Source organism: Bos grunniens, chromosome 22, assembly GCF_055505025.1.
Source record: "Bos grunniens cultivar Pamir isolate PY7600 chromosome 22, Bosgru_T2T1.0, whole genome shotgun sequence".
NCBI classification, from domain to species: Eukaryota; Metazoa; Chordata; class Mammalia; order Artiodactyla; family Bovidae; genus Bos; species Bos grunniens.
The window spans coordinates 32,804,186-32,826,774 of record NC_141186.1 but is presented as its reverse complement, the minus strand read 5'-3'; the positions used below and the strand labels follow the sequence as shown (position 1 = coordinate 32,826,774).

General features: G+C 41.9%; 1 protein-coding gene across 1 annotated transcript; it reads left to right on the top strand.

Annotated features, from left to right (window-relative positions):
* Positions 1–207: 207 nt before the first annotated feature.
* Positions 208–21,607, top strand: ARL6IP5 (ARF like GTPase 6 interacting protein 5). The gene is made up of 3 exons (XM_086366889.1): positions 208–391; positions 18,004–18,221; positions 20,673–21,607. The coding sequence occupies exons 1-3, from the start codon at positions 216–218 to the stop codon at positions 20,843–20,845; spliced, it is 567 nt and encodes a 188-aa protein (XP_086223015.1). The 5' UTR covers positions 208–215; the 3' UTR covers positions 20,846–21,607.
* The last annotated feature ends 982 nt before the right edge of the window (positions 21,608–22,589 follow it).

Sequence of the window (22,589 nt, the reverse complement as noted above, 5' to 3'; positions counted from 1 at the left end):
TTTCCTGTAACCAACCGCTTGCTGCTAACCAATCAAGAGGTAAAGAAGAGAAGAAACGCCCGTCCGCTCCCAATTTCTTTTACTCCACTGTCCGCCAACCGTAGAGCCGACCGAGGCAGAGCCTCTCGTCAACTTTAACCCGGCTCAGCTGATCGTTTGCCGCGCCGCCGCCGTCAGATTCCAGAAGCAAAGAACAAGAAGGTGGGACGCTAGACATGGACGTGAATATCGCTCCTCTCCGCGCCTGGGACGATTTCTTCCCAGGCTCTGACCGCTTTGCCCGGCCGGACTTCAGGGACATTTCCAAATGGAACAACCGTGTGGTGAGCAACCTGCTCTATTACCAGACCAACTACCTAGTGGTGGCTGCCATGATGATTTCCGTTGTGGGGTAAGTGGGGTTCCCCTCCCGGACACTGATCGCGGGCAGCACGGAGGGGGCTCTGGGTGCAAGATCCCGGGATGAGGAAACGCTCTCCGCGCAGGTCTCCTGCCCTGATAACTGCAGGCGGGCAAACCCGTGGAAACTTGTTCGCAGGGCGAGGCCGCAGCAATCTGGGGTCCTTTTTCTTTTCCGCGCCTCGGGCTGAAGCGTGAAAGGAGTCCTAGGGGGTGCGAAAATATTGCCAACCTCTAGCAAGAAAAAAATGACTTTTTTTTTTTTTTCTTCCTCCTTCCCGATTACTCTTTTGCTGTGGTTGCTATTTGTTGCTCCCCTGTCTCTTAAAAATAAGAAGAAAGAGGAAAGTGGTGTAACCTTACCCTGCAGCTGGCTGGGGCGGACGCCGTCCTGGAAGGTTTGGGGCCCCCGGGGTGTGGATCCGAACTTGCCTTCTGGGGTGTTAGTGTAAAAAGGACATCAGAGAAGCGATGCTCTTTATGGGTTTCTCGGCCTAGCGCCTGCCACATTGTACGAGAAAGCTGAGCTTGGGAGCAAAAGGGTGGGTGTAGCCTGGTGGCGCATCTCCCAGTATGGGGCGAAGTCTGCCGTGTAGAAACGGCGTCCCTTTTGCTCTTTTTTTTTCTTCCAGGACTTGCCAGAGATGGTCACTTTATCTTCGCACCCGGTCTTAAAATTAAGTGTCCTGTGTTATATACGATTTCACCCAACACCTGCTCTTCTAGAAACCACTTTTTCTTGTAGGTCATCCTTTAAGTAATGCTTCAGTCATTTTTGCAAGATGCTATGCTATGCTATGCTAAGTCACTTCAGTCGTGTCTGACTCCTAGCGACCCCATGGACGGCAGCCCACTAGGCTCCTCTGTCCCTGGGATTCTCCAGGCAAGAACACTGGAGTGGGTTGCCATTTCCTTCTCCAATGCATGAAAGTGAAAAGAGAAAGTGAAGTCGCTCAGTCGTGTCCGACTCCTAGCGACCCCATGGACGGCAGCCTACCAGGCTCCTCCATCCATGGGATTTTCCAGGCAAGAGTACTGGAGTGGGGTGCCATTGCCTTCTCCGTTTTGCAAGATGGGGTGGTGCTATTCTACATCTTGCTGATCCTATGCATCTTTAAAGAAAAAGCCACCCTCAGACTTTATAAAGGAATTCACTTGTCATTAAAGAAGTGGCTGACATTTCTGTTTGAACTTGAACACAGGGAAAAAGAAAGCTGGCCTGGGAGAAAGGAAAAATCTAAACTTGGAAGGTGTGGGGAAGGATGAATAGGGTGGTTCCTGAAGTTGGTTTACTGTTCTTTGGCTTATTTATTGAGTCACTTCTCTGTACCAAGCTCAGGCACACCAAGATCCATCACACATGAATCTTGGCCAAAGAGCATGCGACAGTTGTTGAGAAGCTGTAGGACCTGATACCCAGCTCAGGGGAGAGAAAAGGAGTCCATAATTTCTGGTTGTGGTTCAGGCTGTTTGCCCCTTTGCAGAAAAGGACTCTCATTTGTGGGGTTCTGTAGATAGTTACTCAGATCCTCATGATGTGTTGCTTAAGGAACTCAGAATGGCTTGGTGTGAGGAGGGCACTGGGATCTGAACACTCTGCCAAGTTAAAATTAGTTGGAGTGGGACAGGCCTGGATCAGCTGCCTTCTAAACCTTCCCCTAGCTTCATGCTTAATGCGTATTTCCCAGAGCAATAAAAAAAAGTCTTTAAAAAAATCATAGGTAAATAGGATTACATCTCTTGTTTTGTTTTCTTTTTCTTTTCCCTTGTAAAGGCATCTTATCTAATGATCTAGCTAGGGTTGTTGTTTTTTTTAGGTACCCCCCCAAAGGCTTAGATATTGGGCAAGATTTGACACAGACGAATCGAATGTACAGAAAACAAAACAAAAAAACTTGCTTTTCAAAAAGATATACTGCCCAGATGGACAGAAGCTGCAGTAGCCTTGCTACCTTGATGGCATTCATTTTTCACTATGAATGCCAGGGGCAGCCGCTGACTAAATATAGCTCCTTCATTGTGAAGTCTTAGCCCACTAACTCAGGCGGTTTGGGATGTTGGCCCTTCCCATTTCCCTTTTCAAGCAGGAGCTGTAGATTGGCAGTCAAAGTGCAAAGTAGCTATTTCATTGTTTATTATCCTTATCTTTAAAAACTTACAAAAGATATAGGCTAGTCAGTTGTTTTGAAGATGGTATGTCAAGTGTGGGATTTCCTTTGTACCCCAGTAAAATCTTTTGTGACATCTTCAACTGTTTTCTATGCATCTGCAAACACACAGCCTATAGTTCTTTCCAGATTGCTCATTTCTTTCTTCATAATTTAATTATAATAAAAGCTAACATTTATTGAGTGCTGCATGTGCCAGATACTTTGCCACATAATGCAGCCCAATGAGATGAGATATTATTACTAAACCTGAGGCTCAGAGAGATTACATGACCAGCCCAAAGTCACAATCCCAGGCTTGTGCTCTTATCTACTATTCCACCTTCCTCTGAGTCATGAGGTTAGAGTGTCTTAAAGCTGGAAAATAACAAATATCTTCAGGGTCAGGGAGCTTAGCTGACTCCGGAATGTGTTTCTCATTCTAAAGAGAAATTTTCTCTTTTGTGACGTCAGTAGATGGGAGGGTCAGAACAGTACTGGAGGCTGTTCACCTGGATCCTTTACCTGTATCTGATGGTTTCTCATCACATCTTGGTATAGTGTGTGTGTGTGAAGATACGGCTGGGGTGTTTCCTGGGGAAAGGATTGTGTTTGAAGGGTCTTCAGTGGTGCTGCCCGCTGATGCATGGGAGAGGCCATCAGGTCATTGTTGGAGGGCTTCAGCCTCAACTCTGAATGTTCCTATGTTGAAAACTGGCCTGGGTGAGGAAAGAGTGAAGCTACTCTTGAACATTGCAGAAATGGAGGGGGCGAACAAAGTGGATATCATCTAGCTCCAAAACGACTGAAGGGGCTGCCCAGACTGAGATGGAGATTCAGAGGCTTAAGATAGAGACAGATCTGTGAGTGAGGGCCTGATCAGGCATGGCCTGGTAATTCATGATTAGAAAAGTTTGGTCTTCATTCTAATAGCATGGTTTCCCAGGCATATGACTTCCATTCATATATGGAATCTGTTCTGCCTTTCAGATTAAGTCTGAACAGACCTACTTAAGCTAATTAAGTCTTAGCTAGCAGACCTGGTGGGGGCAATTGCCATATCGTCTGTCTCTTCACATAGTAGACAATAGTAGTTAAGAATTTAGGCACTAGCGCCTGGTTAAGTCGGAGAAGGCAATGGCACCCCACTCCAGTACTTTTGCCTGGAAAATCCCATGGACGGAGGAGCCTGGTAGGCTGCAGTCCATGGGGTCGCTACAGTCGGACACGACTGAATGACTTCACTTGCTCTTTTCACTTTAATGCATTGGAGAAGGAAATGGCAACCCACTCCAGTGTTCTTGCCTGGAGAATCCCAGGGACGGGGAAGCCTGGTGGGCTGCCGTCTATGGGGTCGCACAGAGTTGGACACGACTGAAGCGACTTAGCAGCAGCAGCCTGGTTAAGTCAATTTTGAATCCCAACTACCAGTCACTAGCCATGTGACCTTGGGTAGGTCACTTGAAACACCCTTTGCCTCAGTTTCCTCAGCTGTAAAATGAGACTATTCCCGGAACCTGTGTTATGGGGCTTTTGTGAGGATTATCTGAGTTAATATAGGCAAGTTTCTTAATACAGTGTCTGGCCCCTACTGTTTGCTCCAAGAAATTTATTTTGGAGTTTTATTATTATTTTTATCTCTGTTAGTGTTATCATAGACTAACAGAGAAACACAGGCACCGTCATTACCCCAGCAGCTCCATCGACCCAAACACCAGTCCCCAACTTACTCACCTACCCCTGCTTCTCCTACAGGACTCGGTTTTGGTACCATCTCTTTGAGGAGACAGTCTCCCTTCTCCCTCCCTCCCCACTTTTGTGTCTATATTTTGCCTGGTACTTACCCCACAAGTTTTAGGTTGTCTGTTCACTTGTCATCACTCTGTGCTCTTGACACCTTGAGGCCAGAGACTGGGTTTTGTTTGTGAGGCGGGTTTTCTTGTTGTTGTGCTTAACATTATTTTTATTCTCTGGATCCCTGAGGCCAAGAATATAGCAGATGCTTAGCTGATGAGTGAAAAGCATAAATAAATGAACATAAGGTTTCAACATGAGGGTGGGGGCAACTTTTAACCTACTTAATGGAATAAATTATTTCGAAGCACACAGCAACAGCCAGCACATAACAGCAACATGCTCCTGGAGTGAGACTAACGGGGGGTGTTGCTGAAAGTGCTCACTGCGTATTGGTTAGGATTGCTATGGTGTAAAAATTCAATTTTACAAAGTCTAAAAATCAGACTCTTGATTACTTCATATTGCCCTTGCAAATGCAGTGAAATGCCCTTCTGTAATGTTTCTCCATCTGGGTGCTACTGACATTTTGGACGGTAGAATACTTTGTTGTAGGGGACTGTCCTGTGTATTGTAGGTTGCTTAGCACCATCTTTGCTCTCTGCTATGTGCATATTGATACATTAGTTTGTACTTGTTTTATTCATAAAACGTAATTTGCAATAAAAGAAAAAAGTGCCTTCCCCTTCAGCTGTGACAATCAAAAATGTCTCCAGACATTGCCAAATGTCCCCTTGGGATCCAAATCACCCCAATTGAGAACCACTGCTCTCTTGCCAAGAAAAATATGATGATTCTTCAACATCATCTTTACTAAATGCAAGTTGCTTTATCTTTGTTGCTATTGTTTAGTCACTCAGTCATGTCCAACTCTTTGTGACCCCGTGGGCTGTAGCCCACTAGGCTCCTCTGGCCATGGGTTTTCCCAGGCAAGAAAACTGGAGTAGGTTGCCATTTCCTTCTCCAGGGGATCTTCCCAGTAACCTAGGGGTCAAACCCATATCTCCTGCATTGGCAGGCAGATTCTTTACCACTGAGCCACCTGGAAAGCAAGTTGCTTTATAATAAATTACAAAAACAGAGTTTCACAAGGACAGAACAGAGCAGTTTGACATTAGGTCCTGGCTCCTGACTTTTCAAACATTAGATTTGGCTTGGATTTTAAGCTTTATTCAGCTTTGATCATTAGCTTTAATTTATTGTATTTGTTATGTGATCATTCTTTTTCTGCTTTGCCTAGAAGACTCTACTGGTTCCACAGACTCAGTCTTATTTTTTGATAGACTTATGGCATTTACTTTTATCCACTTTCTGTTCAAAAGTCCACTTGCCCTGGAGTTTTTCTGCTATAGAATAGGAATCAAATGACTTCATTAATATAAAACACACTGCTGCTGCTGCTGCTAAGTCGCTTCAGTCATGTCCAACTCTGTGCGACCCCATAGACAGCAGCCTACCAGGCTCCCCCCGTCCCTGGGATGCTAGGGCCTAGCAAATGATAACACTCAAATGTTAACTGCTATTATTCTATGAAATCCTAGATTACAGACATGTTTAGAAGTCTCCCAACTTGTGTATTCTCTTGAGCAGAAGTATTAGATGATTACTGTAGAAATTTTCATTTTTATTTTTATTTATAAAAATTTATTTTTTAATTGAAGGATAATTGCTTTACAGAATTTTGTTGTTTTCCGTCAAACCTCAACATGAATCAGCCGTAGGTATACATATATTCCCTCCCTTTTGAACATCCCTCTCATCTCCCTCCCCGTCCCACTCTTCTAGGTTGATAGTTACCCTTTAGTAATTGCAACTTCTGTTACTTAGAAAACTTTGCTTCCTTGAAGAGCTGAGTTTCCTTTTGAAATGCAGGCATCACTCCAGAAGAGATCAAATGAGTTAAAGAAGCATGAATAACAAGCTGAGGAATGCGTGTTCTGTTGCACATGACTTTGCATCATTTAAAACAAGAAAGAAACAATGTCTAAGATAGAAAAGGACATGACTTAACCTTCTCCATCCTTCACAGGAGACGTCTCAGCACTGGATATTCTTTTTCTGTTGACTATAGCAATAGATGTCTCTCTCTGTTTTCAAAGTGAAAAGCAAAGGCATAACCTAATTGCATGTGCAATTTAAGTACCAAGTATATGATACAGTCTAGTTGTAGACAGGCATCCATGTGCTTAAAAGAACGCGAAAAGATTTGCTAGAGAAATCTGTCCAAACTGTGGACCATGCAACTGCAGTATTTTTTTTTTTTTTTTTACCCTAGGAGGCTGTTAGAAATGCAGAATCTCAGGGTCCATCCCAGACCTATTGGGTCAGAATCTATATTTTAACACAACTCTTAGATGAGTCCTAGGTGCATTACAATTAAAAAAAAACTCTGATCTGATCTGGTTTAAAGGAAAGAGTAAGAAAATATAAATAAATCAACCTATAAGCCCAGATGTTACCTTTGGAGATTCTTGGTGTATAGTTCTTGGCTAGGTTCAGGCATCTGTGTTTTTTTTTATTTCAATGCCCCAAGTAATTCTGATATGTCTCCTAAGTTGAAACTGAGAAGTATTGATCCCTATTATATTACAAATATGTTCTAATTTTCCTTGTTATGGCTTGTTAGATATCATTTTAGTTCAGTTCAGTCGCTCTGTCATGTCCAACTCTTTGCGACCCCATGGGCTGCAGCATGCCAGGCCTCCCTGTCCCCCACCGTCTCTTGGAGCCTGCTCAAACTCATGTCCATTGAGTTGGTGATGCCATCCAACCATCTCATCCTCTGTTGTCCCCTTCTCATGCCTTCAATCTTTCCCAGCATCAGGGTCTTTTCAAATGAGTCAGCTCTTCACATCAGATGGCCACAGTATTGGAGCTTCAGTTTCAGCATCAGTCCTTCCAATGAACATTCAGGACTGATTTCCTTTAGGATGGACTGGTTGGATCTCCTTGCAATCCAAGGGACTCTCAAGAGTCTTCTCCAACACCATAGTTCAAAAGCATCAATTCTTACCCATCATTTAAAAATGGACATTTAATTTCTAAATACTTGGACTGGTTGGATCTCCTTGCAATCCAAGGGACTCTCAAGAGTCTTCTCCAACACCATAGTTCAAAAGCATCAATTCTTACCCATCATTTAAAAATGGACATTTAATTTCTAAATACTTGGAGGTTTTAAAGTATCTTTGATATTACTTTCTCATTTAAATGCTTTCTTCTCTGCAATCACCCTCTGTGTTTTTTTCAGTCTTCTAACTTTGAGGCTTTCAATGGCCAAGTCAAAGATCTCTGTTGGTAAACGTCACATTGAACTTGAAAATATGTGCTGCTGCGGAACTATTTTTAAAACATCTTTTGATATTGATTTCTAACATAATCCCACTGTGATAAGAGAATAGACTCTATATAATTTCAGTACCTTTAGGCCATGAAATGTTTGCACCTTGTTTTATATCCCTGGATATGTTCCAGTGTCTCCTAGTTTATAGTCTAAGGGAACTTGAAGAGAATTTGTATCCTAACATTGTGTGAAAATTATATAAATCTTAATTATGTTGAATTGGTTCATGGTGCTTTTCAGGTCTTGTGTATCCTTCTACTTCTCTGTATATTCATTCTATTCACTCTTGAGAGTTTGATATTAAAATTTCAATTAAAAATCTTAATTTAGCTACTTATATAGTGGGACCATATATAACTTTGTTCTATATTTTCCAAGTTTCCTGTACATGTTATCATATTCTCATAATTTAAAAACTAAAAAAAAAAGAGAGAGAGAGAATAAAAGAAAGATAGCTAAAAAAAATACTGATCCCATCAAACCCCACAGCTTTCATAGATGTAAAGGTCACGAGGCTAATTTGAACCAAAGCTGCTAATAGAAGCTTGGTTTATTAGTATAATTGAAATACTTTGTCCATTAAGCCATTGCATATATTCTAAAGCCCCTTATTAACCAAATTCAACAGCATGCCTGACTCACAACATTTGTATTATCATGCCTATCTCCCTCTCACAAATACTCCCTGCCATTAGAACACATATTTTCTGATGTGGCCTCAGAAGTACTAACCGCACACAGATTCTGTGAATATGTACATGCCTCTGCTGTGTCTCCAGCCAGAAAGGCACCTTTATTCTTAATGATGTACATTAGTGCTTCTCTTTTAAGGCAACATAATGTAGCTGGTGAGTGAATCAGCTCATATTTTGTTAGCTGAAGTACTTCATCCCTGTATGGTCTATGGAGGTGTTACCACTGGGCAGAAACTAGAGTTACCACTTTTTGCTTTCAGTTGCTTGGGATGGTAAGGAGTTTTTGGAAGGCTGGTATCTATCTGAAAAGACTAAACTGTAATCTTTTTCAAAATGAGCGTGGTCTCATTATATGTTGTAGGCTGGTAGCTACCAACAACTGGTTTTAAGAAATGGGCAGATTGTTCATACCTTTTAAGTTTCTAGTTGGTAAAGGAAGAGGAGAATCAGAGAGTCCTTGGATGGGGAGGAATGTATTAAAACCTTTGCAGATAGAATTAATTGCAATCTGTTTATGCTGAACTTAATGGAAATGTTTCCTGAAATTTTTCAGCTTCAAAGCCAGTTCTGCATTTCTCTCACTTGTGTTGCTTCCTTTATTCATTCCACTAAAAGAATGAATCCCTTACCAATATCTCAGGTATTATGCTAGGAGATACAGTGGAGAATTAGACAGCTGTGGTTCCTGCCCTTAAAACTTTTAGAGTCAAGAGAGGCACCAAGATGATGCTGAAAACATAATAATCAATTTTTATACGAGTATAGCAAGCATACAGAAACATACGCATATATAAACACACATCGTTTTCAACCTGACTTAACCTGATCTCCCCTGTACATTAATGATTCCAAATCGCAAAACTCACAGGTGTCAAAAAGTGGGAGAGGCACTGAGTATGTGGGTGGAGAAAGGATTATTAAGTGGAACCATGCTCACTTGCAGCTCAGATGCCTTCTACTCAGTTGGACAGATATTTACTGAGCACCTGCTACATCCCAGATACTGTGGATGCCTCGATGATACCCGTGGGAGTACAAGTCCACCCAGCCTTCCCCAGTCCTCCCAGAACTCATCTCTTCCTGCCCTCCCACACGCTTTTATTTGCACTTGAGGCACTGCACTTGGCATGCTGGCCCATGTCTTTCCCTGGCAGGGCATGTGTTTCTTCTAAATGTAGAACTTGAAGAGGTCTGTCAACACTCAGTAAAATTTTAATCTGAAAATTCCTCATCAAATAAGAATTCATTAGATCATCTTCTCTGACACTACGTATGTAACCTTGTTTTTCTCAACATCTCCCCATATACCCTTAAAAAAAAAAAATCCCCTACTGCTGCCAGACTGGTGTTAGTAGTTTCTATCTCCTTTCCCTGTGTAAGGATTTACAATGATTCTGGGTAAATGTGCAAATAAATAAATGGATTTGGGGTTCTTTTTGATCTCTTTCTTTTATTTATTTATTTATTTATTTATTTTTTGATCTTTTTTTTTTTTATCTCTTTCTAAGAGGGCAAAAGCTCTCAGTCAGCTTACTAGGGGCAGAGAGCTCTGTACAGGAAATGCAGTTCTAAAAGGTGAACTGGACATCTACCAAATTGAGCAGTGCCATTAGACTTTTTTATTTTTGATTTGGATAAATGAATGACTCAGCTTCAGAATATTTAGAACATCCATCCTGTCTCTTGTAGTGAGCTTGGCTTCTTGTTTCAGGAAACACTTTTGTGTCTGTGATCTTAAGCAAAACCTGTAGGCTATCTTTCAGTTCTGGGAACATTTACCCATATAAATAGATAGGATTTCCTGGTCTTTTCTCCCAGGGAGCATTCACAAAATGGAGACACTTGGAAGGCAGAAAGCCTATCCCAAGTGGAAGACTGAGGCTCTGGCTTCTGCTTCTATGAATCCCCCTTGTATCCCATCAGTGAAATCCTCCTTGTCTCCAGGAAATACAAAGGAATGCGGAAATTGGGGTTGAAAGTGAATGTGTTAGTCTCTTGTGTCCTACTCTTTGCGACCCCACAGACTGTAGCCCACCAGTCTCCTCTGTCCGTGAAATTCTCCAGGCAAGAATACTGGAGTGGGTTGCCATTTCCTTCTCCAGGGTTAGTGGAAGATAAATAAAGAAGGATTTGCTTGTGGGAGGGGAGTTTATGTGTCACCAGACTCATTAGCATTTGTCCAAACAACTGTCTTCTCTCCACAGCGCTGTAAGAACTTGCCATGTGACAATTTAGTTACCTCAACTAAAAGCATTCAGAAAGAACAGTTTTTAAACAAATATCTTTCCACTTGAGTTCTAAAGCATTATTATGAGATTAACCATGAGTTCCTAATTGTTGAAAGCAGTGATCAGTATACATGAAGTTCATTACACCATTCTCTTTACCTTTAGAATTTGCCATAATAAAAGTTTAAAAAGGATTTTCTGGGACTTCCCTGGTGATCCAGTGGCTAGAGTTCTGTGCTCCCAAGGTGGGGGTCCCAGGTTTGATCCCTGTTGAGGAACTGGATCCCACAAGCTACAACTAAGAGTTTGCATGCTGCCACATGGCACAGATACATAAATAAATATTTTTAAAAGGATCTGCTGCAGTCTAATCCCTTGTATAGTGACTATTTGAAGCTTCACGGCTGTGGGAGGTGAGACTTATAGCTTCTAACTTAGGTTCAAGCTGTTGTTTAATACAAATAAAACAAGCAATGAGCTTGATAAACACAGAAGAAAACCCAGAGGTTCCCAAAATATATCTTACAATGGATACTTTTAACAAGCCAACTGTTGCCAAGACAGTGGCTCATCAGGCTGTGTTTAGTTTGATGATACCAATACACACAGTGTAACAAATATTCAGTACACAGCGAGTATGCAATAAATTTTGTGGGCTGATTCAGTCGATTAAGAGAATCTCAAGGTTAGGTTACTTTGACCTTTCTGTGACAAAAGAGACCAAACTCTGCCCATGTTAACTGCCTGTGATCAAGAGATACAGGAGACACTGATCACGTTTACTCAAAACTGATTTGTGCGTTTAATACGTTTATACCTTATAATCAGAGATAGTTCTTGCCAGGAAGAAAGCCCTGTGGGAAGTAACCACAGAAGATGGTTGGGGTTATCTGTGGAATCCGAGAGCAAGGGGGCCTACGTAGGCAGGTCTATAGGAGGATGGATCTCCCTCTGTCCTACCTGCCCTCCTCCTGGCCCCCAGCCAGCACTAGAGACAGAACTTAGAAAAGAGTCTTCCTTGCAGCAAGCCCAAGGGTCCTGTGATCTCATCTGATCTTTTCTTATATCACATAGGAGTTTTTCCTACTTCTAGTTTTTCATTTGTTCCTTTCATCACAGCTCTGTGAAGGTACAAAAGCAGGGACTATATTTACAGTAATGTTTAGTGTACAGTGAGGAATAAGAGCAATTTGTTCAAGATAAATCTCACATCACTTATTTCATGACGATACAAAGTTGCTGAGCTTACTTTAAATAATAGGAAAATGTGCTACTTTTTTTTTTCTTTCTTTCAACAAACATTTATCAAATTCCTGCTCTGTGCCAAGTGTCATGTCAAGTGCTGGGGAGAAAATATCACGGTCCCTGCCCTCATAGTGCTTAATCTCTAGTGGGAGACAGAGACATTCATAAGATACTCATTCAAATAAGTATCAAATCACCACTGAATTTATGGCAACTCACTCCAGTATTCTGTCCTGGAGAATCCTGTGGAGAGAGTGCCTGGCAGGCTACGGTCCACAGGGTCACAAAGAGTCGGACATGACTGAAGTGACTGAGCACACACAGTTATGTATCACCTTAGGGGTTGTGAAGAAGAGGCAGATGGTGCTAGGATGTGTTCAAAAGACTAGGGAAAAGCTGATTAAGCTGAGATTTGAAGGAGATAGGAATCGGGCAGAAAGAATGGTTTGTGCTTAGGCTTGGGATTGACCAGGGGTTGAGTGGGCTCTAGAGACAGACAGAAACCCCAGTGGATGGTGCGGAAAATCAGGAGGCAGTGGTGTGAGAAAGCTGACAGGCAGAGATGCTATAGCCCTTAGGCATCCCTCATACTGATGACTGAAATGGTCTGTTCCTCCTGCGGAGGCAGTGTAAGGCAAAGCACAGGTTTGGCAGGTGAAGCGTGGCCTGAATTTCAGGCTCCTGTTTCCCACCTCAGCTCAGCACCCTTGTCCCAGATACCAGCTACGCAACGGTACGCAGTGGCCCTGGCTGCAGAGGCAGGCAGGGGTCGAGCCTGCAGGGCCATGTAGAGTGTGGAAAGAATCCTGTTTTTATCCTAAGAGCACTAGGAAGCAAGAAAATGGATGGGTGGATTCATATTTGCAGTGACTCCTCTGGTTGTTTCAGAACCTCAGAAAAATATCACCAATTTAGAGAAGTGCACTGTGAGTAAATGGTTCCCCCGCTTTCTTAGTGAGTCAGGCTTCCTCAGGAACCAAACTACAAAAATAGCTTTTTGGGGGTTAGAAAATTGGAACGCAGTGCAAAGCTGCTTCTGTTGCTCAGAAAATATTTCACTGCCTCTTTGGTTCTTGTTGGCATTACATCGTGGCAGGCATTAACAAATGTGCACTTTGAGTCAATCTGAAGATCTCTGAATAAACTTTTATCACCAGCACTGCAGTTGGGAGCCTCAGGACAAATTTATTAACTTACCTGTTTCTTACCTTAATTCTGTGTAGAAAATTCCATGGACAGAGGCTACAGTCCATGAGGTTGCAAAGAGTCGGACATGACCGAGCAACTAATGCTTTCTGTGTAGAATGAGATGTGTTTTCAAGATCCATGCTAGATCTAAAATTCTGCAGTTGGCCAAGAGTTTTATTTTTCTTTTAGCAACTTGTGTTGAAACTACAGCCATAGTTAACTGAGTCACGTTGGTAAGTTTAGGACCTGCGTCCACACCCGCTCATAACTACCTTCCTTTAGAGACAAATGAGAATGTTGAGGGATTTCCTAGAATGACCTTTAGTTGCTTACCCCAAACTAGAAGAAAAGGGTTCTAAAAGGTTGAGGGGGGAAATCCCTGGAGCTGGTTAACAACACACAATGGGTTATATTATGAATTGTGTCAACTGGCACTGTTTTTCCTACTCCTGGATGCCTCTAAATATGTTTATTCACTGCCCTGGGTCTCAGCTTATTCATCCGTGTAATGGGATTGCACTTATTCCTCTTTGAAGAGTCAGCTACAGGGTTCTGTGATGGGATTCTAAGCCTTTTTACAACTGTTAGTGATTCCACTAGAATTTTTAACTATGACATTTATCTGTCATATTGATATTGTCATTTATCTTCTTACTGAGTAGAATACATATGCATGTGTTAAGTTGCTTCAGCTGTGTCTGACTCTTTGTGACCTCATGGACTGTAACCCACCAGGCTCCTCTGTCCATTGGATTCTCCAGGCAAGAATACTGGAGTGGGTTGCCATGCCCTCCTCCAAGGGATCTTCGCAACCCAGGGATCAAACCTGGGTCTCCTGCATTGGCAGGCAGGTTCTTTACCTCTAGCACCACCTGGGAAGCCCAGGATACATATATATGTAGGTATATATTTTCAACTCACACTAGAAAAACATATTTAATGTTTTTGATTTGTAAAGGAAAGTCCTGTTTTCACCAAAGACAGAAAATCATGATCTCTCCATCTCTCCTTCAGTCTCTCTCTTCTCTCCCTCCTCTCTTCCTTCCCTTCTCTCCTTTGCTTCCATCTAGCTTCCAGCCTTCCTTCCTCTTTCTCATTCATGGACCTCCAAAATGAAATAGCACCTATCAAATCCAACAGCAATTGTCCACGTGAAAGCTAGGTGGCATATTTATGAAAGTTTTATCCTAATGGTCCTTGGGCTTTATGGTGATTTATGTCACTAAGAACCCAAACTGTTGAGTAAAAACTTTACTCATTTGAAACAAGAACTGGTTTCCAAAACTCCTTCACTAACTAGAAAATGAATTTAATCTCTGGAGGATGATCTGTGTATTTTATTTTGCTCCAAGTACAGGGAGGTGCCAGGGCAGTGGGAGTGCTGTGCATTTTCCCATTTCTCAGAATGGAATTGCACTTAAGCAGAATAAAGAAGAAAATCATTTCTGCTCCAAGTAACTTTGTTCATTTTTTCCAGCTTGTAACTTTGGTTTCTAATTATAGATCACAGCTTGGGCATTGGGTAAGCCAAAACCAGTCCTATAGGACTTTCTGCTCTGTTCTCTCTTCTTGAACATGAGCAACAGGAGCAGGTGAAAAGCACATTTGGAATTGCTTGAGTCAGCTTAGATTTTTCATTGTTCTTTGTCCTGGGCTTGATTTAGCCTTTCAGCCTAGAGGTCTACCTCACTTGTACCGAGAAACATAGAAAAAACTTGGCATGCATTTTATTATATGCTCTGCCTTGTGAATTATTATTTTAATAGATATTCTAGGAAGAACTGAGATGGAGGCCTTTGACATTTTCCACCAACCAACCATCTCCCAGGCCTCCCAGCTGGCGCTAGTGGTAAAGAACTTGCCTGCCAATGCAGGAGACATAGGTTCAATTCCTGGGTCAGGAACATACCCTGGAAGAGGCACTGACAACTCATTCCAGTATTCTTGTCTGGAGAGAATCTCATGGACAGAAGAGCCTGGTGGACTAAGGTCCACAGGGTTGCGGAGAGTTGGACATGACTGAAGTGACTAGCACACATACACATAGACTCATCAGCATGCAACCATCTCCTATTTGGAGCTTATACAAAGGAGTTTCCTAAACTTGAAACTTCTGCTCTAGTTCTTTGAGTTAATATTGATTTGGTCAACATCAAGTTTATGTAAAAGGGTTTGTCTCTTTCAGGCAACTTTCTCCCATTGCTTTTATTTTTAAATATCAATTATTTTATCTTCAAGTAATATATGACTATTGAAAAAATATGAAAATAGAAATAAGCAAATGGGAATATACTACCCATGATCCTATTACCCAGTAAAACTGCTAGAGTCTTTTAAATTTCTCTCATAATGGTTTTGGTGCTAGAAATGAAATGTGTTAGTCTGTGAGAGTTTCTCAGCCTCTCCACCCAGTCTCCCCATCACCTGCAAAAGAAGATCTTGTTTTGGCCCTGTCCTATCCCAGACCTTGAAGGACAGTTTTGTCTTTACCAAACCAATTCTAGGGTCAAAGCTGGAGAGAAGGTATAACCCCAGATAGAATCATGAAAACGAAAAAAGGGCCAAGAGACCTAGGTAATGAAAACACTGAGGGAGAAAGAGGACACGCAGGCAAGCACATATACTGGATGTTGGGAAAGCTTCGGGAGTTGGGTGGGGTGGGCAGATTAGTTGAAAGAGGATCTGGACAGTGAGCCGGAAACCGGAGTTTGAGTGGGAGAAGGCAGAGCTTGGCTGTGCTCATGAATTGAAATTGCATCAGCATCACTGGAGAGATGAAGCAAGGCAAGATTGTTGTAGTTGGCCTGCTCAAAGCCAGAGGTGTGGGGCTGGAGAGCCTGTGCGCATGCTCAGTCACTAAGTCGTGTCCAACTCTGTGTGACCCCATGGACTGTAGCCCCTGCCAGGCTCCTCGGTCCATGGGATTCTCCAGGCAAGAATACTGGAGGGGGTGGCCATGCCCTCCTCCAGGGGATCTTCCCAACCCAAGGATTAAACTGAGGTCTCCTGCACTGCAAGCAGATTTTTTACCATCTGAGCCACCAAGGAGGCCGGGGCTGGGGAGCAGTTACTTTTATATCTTTACATTTTATGTTTTGTATGTTCACTTTATTTCTGATCATAAAATAAGGTACTGATTGTAGAAGTTTCTACTTCTGAGTTATATAACATAGGTTCTAAATCCACCTACCAGAGAGAATTGTTGCTTTTACCTAAGCAATTATGATTGCCTTCCCACATGATAAAGCATACTTTGACTTTTTGAAAATAATTATATGTGTCACCATTTAGTACATTGTTGGCCATATACATTGTTTCTAAAAGTTATAAATCATAAATATCACTCGTGAATACTGTTACAATTCAGTCTTTGCATTTTTATTAATTTCTTTACATTATCTATTCTGAAGAGATTTTTGCCTGGAAGGGTATAAGTATTTGCAAGAGTTCTGAATGAAATAAGCAACTTATTATTATAGAGTTTAATTTAAAACTACATGCTACTACTTTGACCACTGTTTAGCTCCATGCATTTTAGTAGAAATTAACTTTTTCAAAGGAGTTTGACATTAATTATGTCCCTGCTTTCACCCCTTAAGATATGCAATACTTTCACTCCTATTTGAAACTATTTAAATATTAAATAGTACAATAAGTTTTCTGTTTCAGGGGGCAGAATCAGAGCGAAAAATTTCAAGGGATTTTTTAAAGAGGAATCTTATCCTAAATATAAATCCCAATATGAAATGACTTCATCTGTTCTGTTTCAGAGAAAGTCAGTTCTTGGCATCACCTTTCATTATCCTGTCTTCCAAATCAGTGATGCTGATAACACACTGACCCCTCCTTGTTCTTCCCAAGCAACATGCTCATTAGCCTCTTAGGAGGGTAAAAAGTTAGTAAATCATCATACTTGCTGACCACAAATGTCTTTTAAGAATTTGGGGGGTGGGGGTGGGTGGGGCTACAATGCCCAGTCATTCTCACTTAGGAAGTACTTCATCTACATGTCCTCTTTATAAATGGCTTTCCCCCATTATTCACAGCAGTGTATCCTTTGGCTCATGTAACAATGAAACTGGAAGTTTTATGCCTGGAAATCTCAGTTGATAACCCATCTCCTAATGATACTCTGGGCCTTTGAAAGAATTAGAGTGGCCTCTTTAACACCAAGAGTCATAAACCCAAATGCCTCCATGGGCCAGGCAGCTTATGTAAGAGACCAGGGCAAGGCAGCTGTTAGAAAAACAGTTGTTAATGGCAGCTCACTGGGGGCCTCTGTGTCAAAGATTCCGTAGATAGTGGTGGGGCCTGAGATTAAATGGAAAGCATTTATTCTACATAAAGGAGAAGGCACTCTAGCCAGTGGCTAACGTGGGAAACTGGGCCTAGTTTTGTGAGATTTTCTTGTTTCCAGGAGAAGCAAGAAACCCAAAGGTTGATGCATTTAAACATGCGCACACACACATTGGGATTCAAGTAGAAGTTTTTAAAATTATTGTACAGTCCAGACACAAGTGTAACTGCACACTGGCTTATGAAGCCCACTGTGTGACCTGAACTCCACATTCATCTAGCATGGCAGATTCTAGGAGGATTTAAATAAACCCTTGGAGCTCGGAAAATACAATCGTTATATACTAGAGCCCAGGATGTATGAAAGCTAAAGACAGCCCATCCACAAAGGGGCTCTAGTCTATTGAAATGCTGGGCCTCTAATGTGATGGGCTGTTCGGTAGGAGCACACTGCCTCCCTGTGAATTTTCCCTCCACTGTGCTCTAACCTCTGTTCCCAAGTTTCTTCCTTGGAGACGTGATTTAATACTATCGACCTCATCGGATATGAGGAGTAAATGAGACAACTTAGATGAAGGGCTTGGTAAGTAAGCTTTGTTGTTGCTCTTCCCCTCCCCGCTTCATTTCCCTCCTCCTGACCTGGGCGCCTCCTTTCTTCCATATTCCAGGTTCCTGAGCCCCTTCAACATGATCCTTGGAGGCATTGTGGTGGTGCTGGTGTTCACAGGCTTCGTGTGGGCAGCCCACAATAAAGACATCCTCCGTCGGATGAAGAAGCAGTACCCCACAGCGTTTGTCATGGTGGTCATGCTAGCCAGCTACTTCCTCATCTCCCTGTTCGGGGGAGTCATGGTCTTTGTGTTTGGTATCACATTTCCTTTGCTGTGTAAGTGAACCTGAGCCTTATATCATCAAGCAATGTCGATCCATTCATCCAGTGAGAATGTCCTAACCTGTTTCTGAGAGGTGCGTTGGCAGGTCTGCAAAACTATCAAGAGTTTTCTGCAACAGCAGATCAAGGCTGAATAGCCCATTAATGGCACAGATACGTACTGGGCACCCCCTCGGTGTCACTCTTCTGGGGACACAACAGTAAACAAAACAAATTCGGATCCCAAGTCATACAGTAGTGGCATGGTCTGCACTGGAATCCAGATTTGTCTTAACCGTTCAGTGCCAGGCATCCCGTGCTGACACAGTAGTGAATGTTTACTCTCTACTTACTCAGAAGATTGTAATTAGCGTCGAAAGCGTTGTAAGTTGGCCCAGAGTATAGGTAACCATGGACTCCAATTCTAGTGATGAGAACTAGACATTTTCTAAAGTGTACATGCACTGTTGACTGAGATTCCCAAGCACCTGAAGCCTGAAATAGAGAACAGACACAACTCCAGTCTCATCAATGGAAATCTAATTAGAATTATAGTGTACTCAGTGACAGGAACATCCCTTTAATCTTTAAAAGCATTTCATGTGCTGCCATTCCACTAAATAAAACAATTCCTTGTTTCGGGTTTGTTTGATTAAGCCCCCAGAATATTTATATGTGAATCCCACACCTTATTGGATAAAATAATTGAATCATTAAATTTAGACATTTTTGAAATACTCTTCAGGATTTCTTTATGTGCTAGAGACAGTATTTCAGTGATTCTGCCTGAGTATACGGTTTGTAAAAAACAGAGCAGTGTAATGAAACATATCGTAAGTTAAGAGTCATGGGTCCAGGTTTCTATTCGTAGACCTGCTGGAAACCAGCCATGTGATCTGCACCAATTGTCTTATATGGGAAGAGCTGACTCACTGGAGAAGATCCTGATGCTGGGAAAAATTGAGGGCAGGAGGAGAAGGGGGCGACAGACAGTGAAATAATTGGATGGCATCATCAACTCAATGGACATGAGTTTGAGCAAACTCTGGGAAACAGTGAAGGACAGGGAAGCCTGGAGTGCTGGGGTCCATGGGGTCACAGAGTCAGACACTACTGAGTGACTGAACAACAATAATAATCCTATATGGGCTATAGCTCACTCATCCATAAAAGAAGGGAATTAGACAAGGTCAGTGATTCCCAAACTTTGATGACTGTGAGAATCATCCAGGATGATTTTAACATATATGTTTCTCAGCCACATCCCGTGGAGATCTTGATTCTTTGGCCCACAGGACTGTCCAAAGAACCTGTATTTTTAGAAAGCTCCTCAAATGTTTCTAGTGGTCACTCTTGATTAGGAGCCTCCGGAGAGAATGCACATGAGTGCTTCTCAAAATGAGGGCCCCAAATCACCCACATCAAAATCACCCACAGTGGTTACTGAAACGTTACATTCCAGAACCCTACCTCGGTCTCAACAATCTCAACTCCAGGTGCTGGAGACTGGGAATCTGCCTATCTAACAGGCTTTCTCTCTGGTGATCTGTATGCACACAGAAGTTTGAAAAGTGCTGGTGTAGATTACCCAAGGTGTTGACTTAAATACAGACTCCTGAGCCCAGCCCTGTAAAGGTTCTAGAAGTTCAGGAGGCCCAGGAGATGGGCCAGAGAAAATCTGTTTCTTACAAACAAACTCAGGTAATTCTTAATGATCAGGTAAATTCTGTGAATACCAGATTACGTAAGGTCTGTAAACCCTTAGCATTTTATCCAGACATTCTATATCCAACACTGTGCAATAGCTTTTTATCCAGATATCTATACCCAACACTGCAAAACTGCCCGTTAGGAGGCACCTTCTAAGAGGACTTCACTTGTGTGCCTCCTGCAGGAACAAAACACAGATAACCCCTGAGCTGAGCATAAGTTCTTTTCTGGAAAAGGTTAGCATTAAGTTCATTTTTAGGTAGGTTGAAATCACATCGATTCGCTTTGAATTTCAGGGTATTTAAGTAGCATCTGAAAGGCAGTGATAACAATGTGTGAAGGGAAGAGCGTGGCTGCCAGATTATGGTCCTTCCTGCTGAATACGACATTCTCCTGCACACACAAAGAATACTGTAAAGTCCAAGGATCCATACAGGGACTTGGGTCCATTAGGCTGACAAAGAGCTTTATATAAAGTTTAAGGATCCACTGTGGGATGTGGAGAAGGAAATGGCAACCCACTCCAGTGTTCTTGCCTAGAGAATCCCAGGGACGGGGGAGCCTGGTGGGCTGCCATCTTTGGGGTCGCACAGAGTCGGACACGACTGTAGCGACTTAGCAGCAGCAGCTGGGATGTGGATCTGTTAGGGAAGCAGACTGGACTGTAGCTAATGGAGAAAGTTGTTACTTCAGTTGCGAAGCGGGGCGGGAGAATGGGTGCTTTGGTGCTAACCGTCACCTTTCACTTCCCTGTAGTGATGTTCATCCATGCGTCGCTGAGGCTCCGGAACCTCAAGAACAAACTGGAGAATAAAATGGAGGAAATTGGTCTGAAGAGGACACCCATGGGGATTGTCCTAGATGCCCTGGAGCAGCAGGAGGAAACCATCACCAAGTTTTCTGACTATATCAGTAAAATGAAGGAGTAAACGGAGCTGCCCTGGTGATAGGGTTGCAGCAGAAGTCGAGTTGCGGTTTGCCCCTGTCCAGACCTACTTTTCCGTTTGTGTTTTTGAAATAGGAGGTGCACGAACCATTCAGCCACCCGTGGCACCGTGCACAGAGAGGCCTCCCTGTTCTCATCTCTGCTGTCACAGAGAAAAGGCCTCCGACTAAAAGAAACCACCCTCCTGTTATGCTCGACATCTCCAGTGTGTTTATGTAAACTGATTGGAAACGGATCACCCTTATTTCTTAAGGGGAATAAAAGAATCATGGAGTGTACAGCAACAGTATGGTTATTTTGTAGGAAACAGTTTGTAAAGTATCAAGGCAATGTGAATAAATGAAAAGACTATGAAAGGAGATGATGTTATCCTGTTTTAATCCCCCTCAGCATCCTCCTCTAAAAATATTCCTTCCTTAGGATTATAATATGTGGGGTATCAATTAGTTTAGCTTTTATTATTATTGTTTAAAATAAAAAATAATCTTGATCACTTTGCCTCCTGGTTGATGTGCAGTGGATAAAGCAGTTGTTTCTATTTTGTTTACAAACATAAAGCTGCTAGCTGCTTAGGAGAATATTTTATCAACTTTTTTGTAAATTTTTGAAATGCTATTAATGTTTTCATTAGAAGGCATTTGTTGCAAACTAATACCATCTTCTTTAAGGGGGTTACAGCTCTGTAGCCTGTATTCTTGACAAGCTTGTTAAAAAAAAAATCAGAATAAAATGAGTTTCTATTGCATGGTTTTTGTTTTTATAATGACAAAGACATATCCAAGATAATGTTTCCCTTTTTTCTTCCCCTTTTTCTTCTTTTTATTCAGTTTTTAACTGCAACATTTAGAAGGTAAGAAATGAACACGCATTTTTATTAATTCCTTGGGGGTAGAAAGAGGACAGTAATAGCTGATCTTTTGAAATGTGAAAAGCATCTCTAGATGACCAAACACGTTTAAAAATGGGAATGAAAATGATCATTGATTCTGCAGTTCACAGAACTTTTAGATGGCACTTGGCACCACTAGATGTTTTTATAGCCAGACATTAGAATTAATATAGCATGAGTTTATATTTTCTGTTACTTTCTTCTTTTTACTCCCAATGTATTTTGAAATAAGTAATATAACATGTTTTCCTTGCCAGCTGAGTGATTTCATAGATGAATAGAAAATATTTAGATTTCCCTAGCATGCAGACAGTTGGGGCAGTACTCATTGAAGAGACTCTTGTACATCCTAGAAGAGGAAGCAATGCATATGCCACTCCTGATTTTTCTTGCATTTTGATTTCTCACCCAACCTGCAGTCTTCATCTTCAGCACAGTGATATCACCGTGATTTCACACACATGGTCTAGAATTTGGACCCTTAGCTAAATATGAAGAATAAAATTTATCAAAGTTTTTTTTGGGGGGTGCAGGGTGAGACTATTCAGACTATTGTACGTGTTAAATGTCTGAGAAACTCAGTGACAACCCTATAAACGATGAGCCTATTTCTGTGCAGCAAAAAATACTCAGCTAGTTTTCAAATACTGTTAATAAAATTTTAATATTTATTAATCTCCAGTCAGAATAAAATTGAATCCTAATAGGATCCTTTTTTTAAACCTGACATGGGCTTATACATATTTTAGACCCATTTTCTACATGGTGAATTCTTCAGACTAAAATGCAATAAATGTGGAGAAGGTGACAACTTGAATGAAAAAAAAAAAGCTGTTAT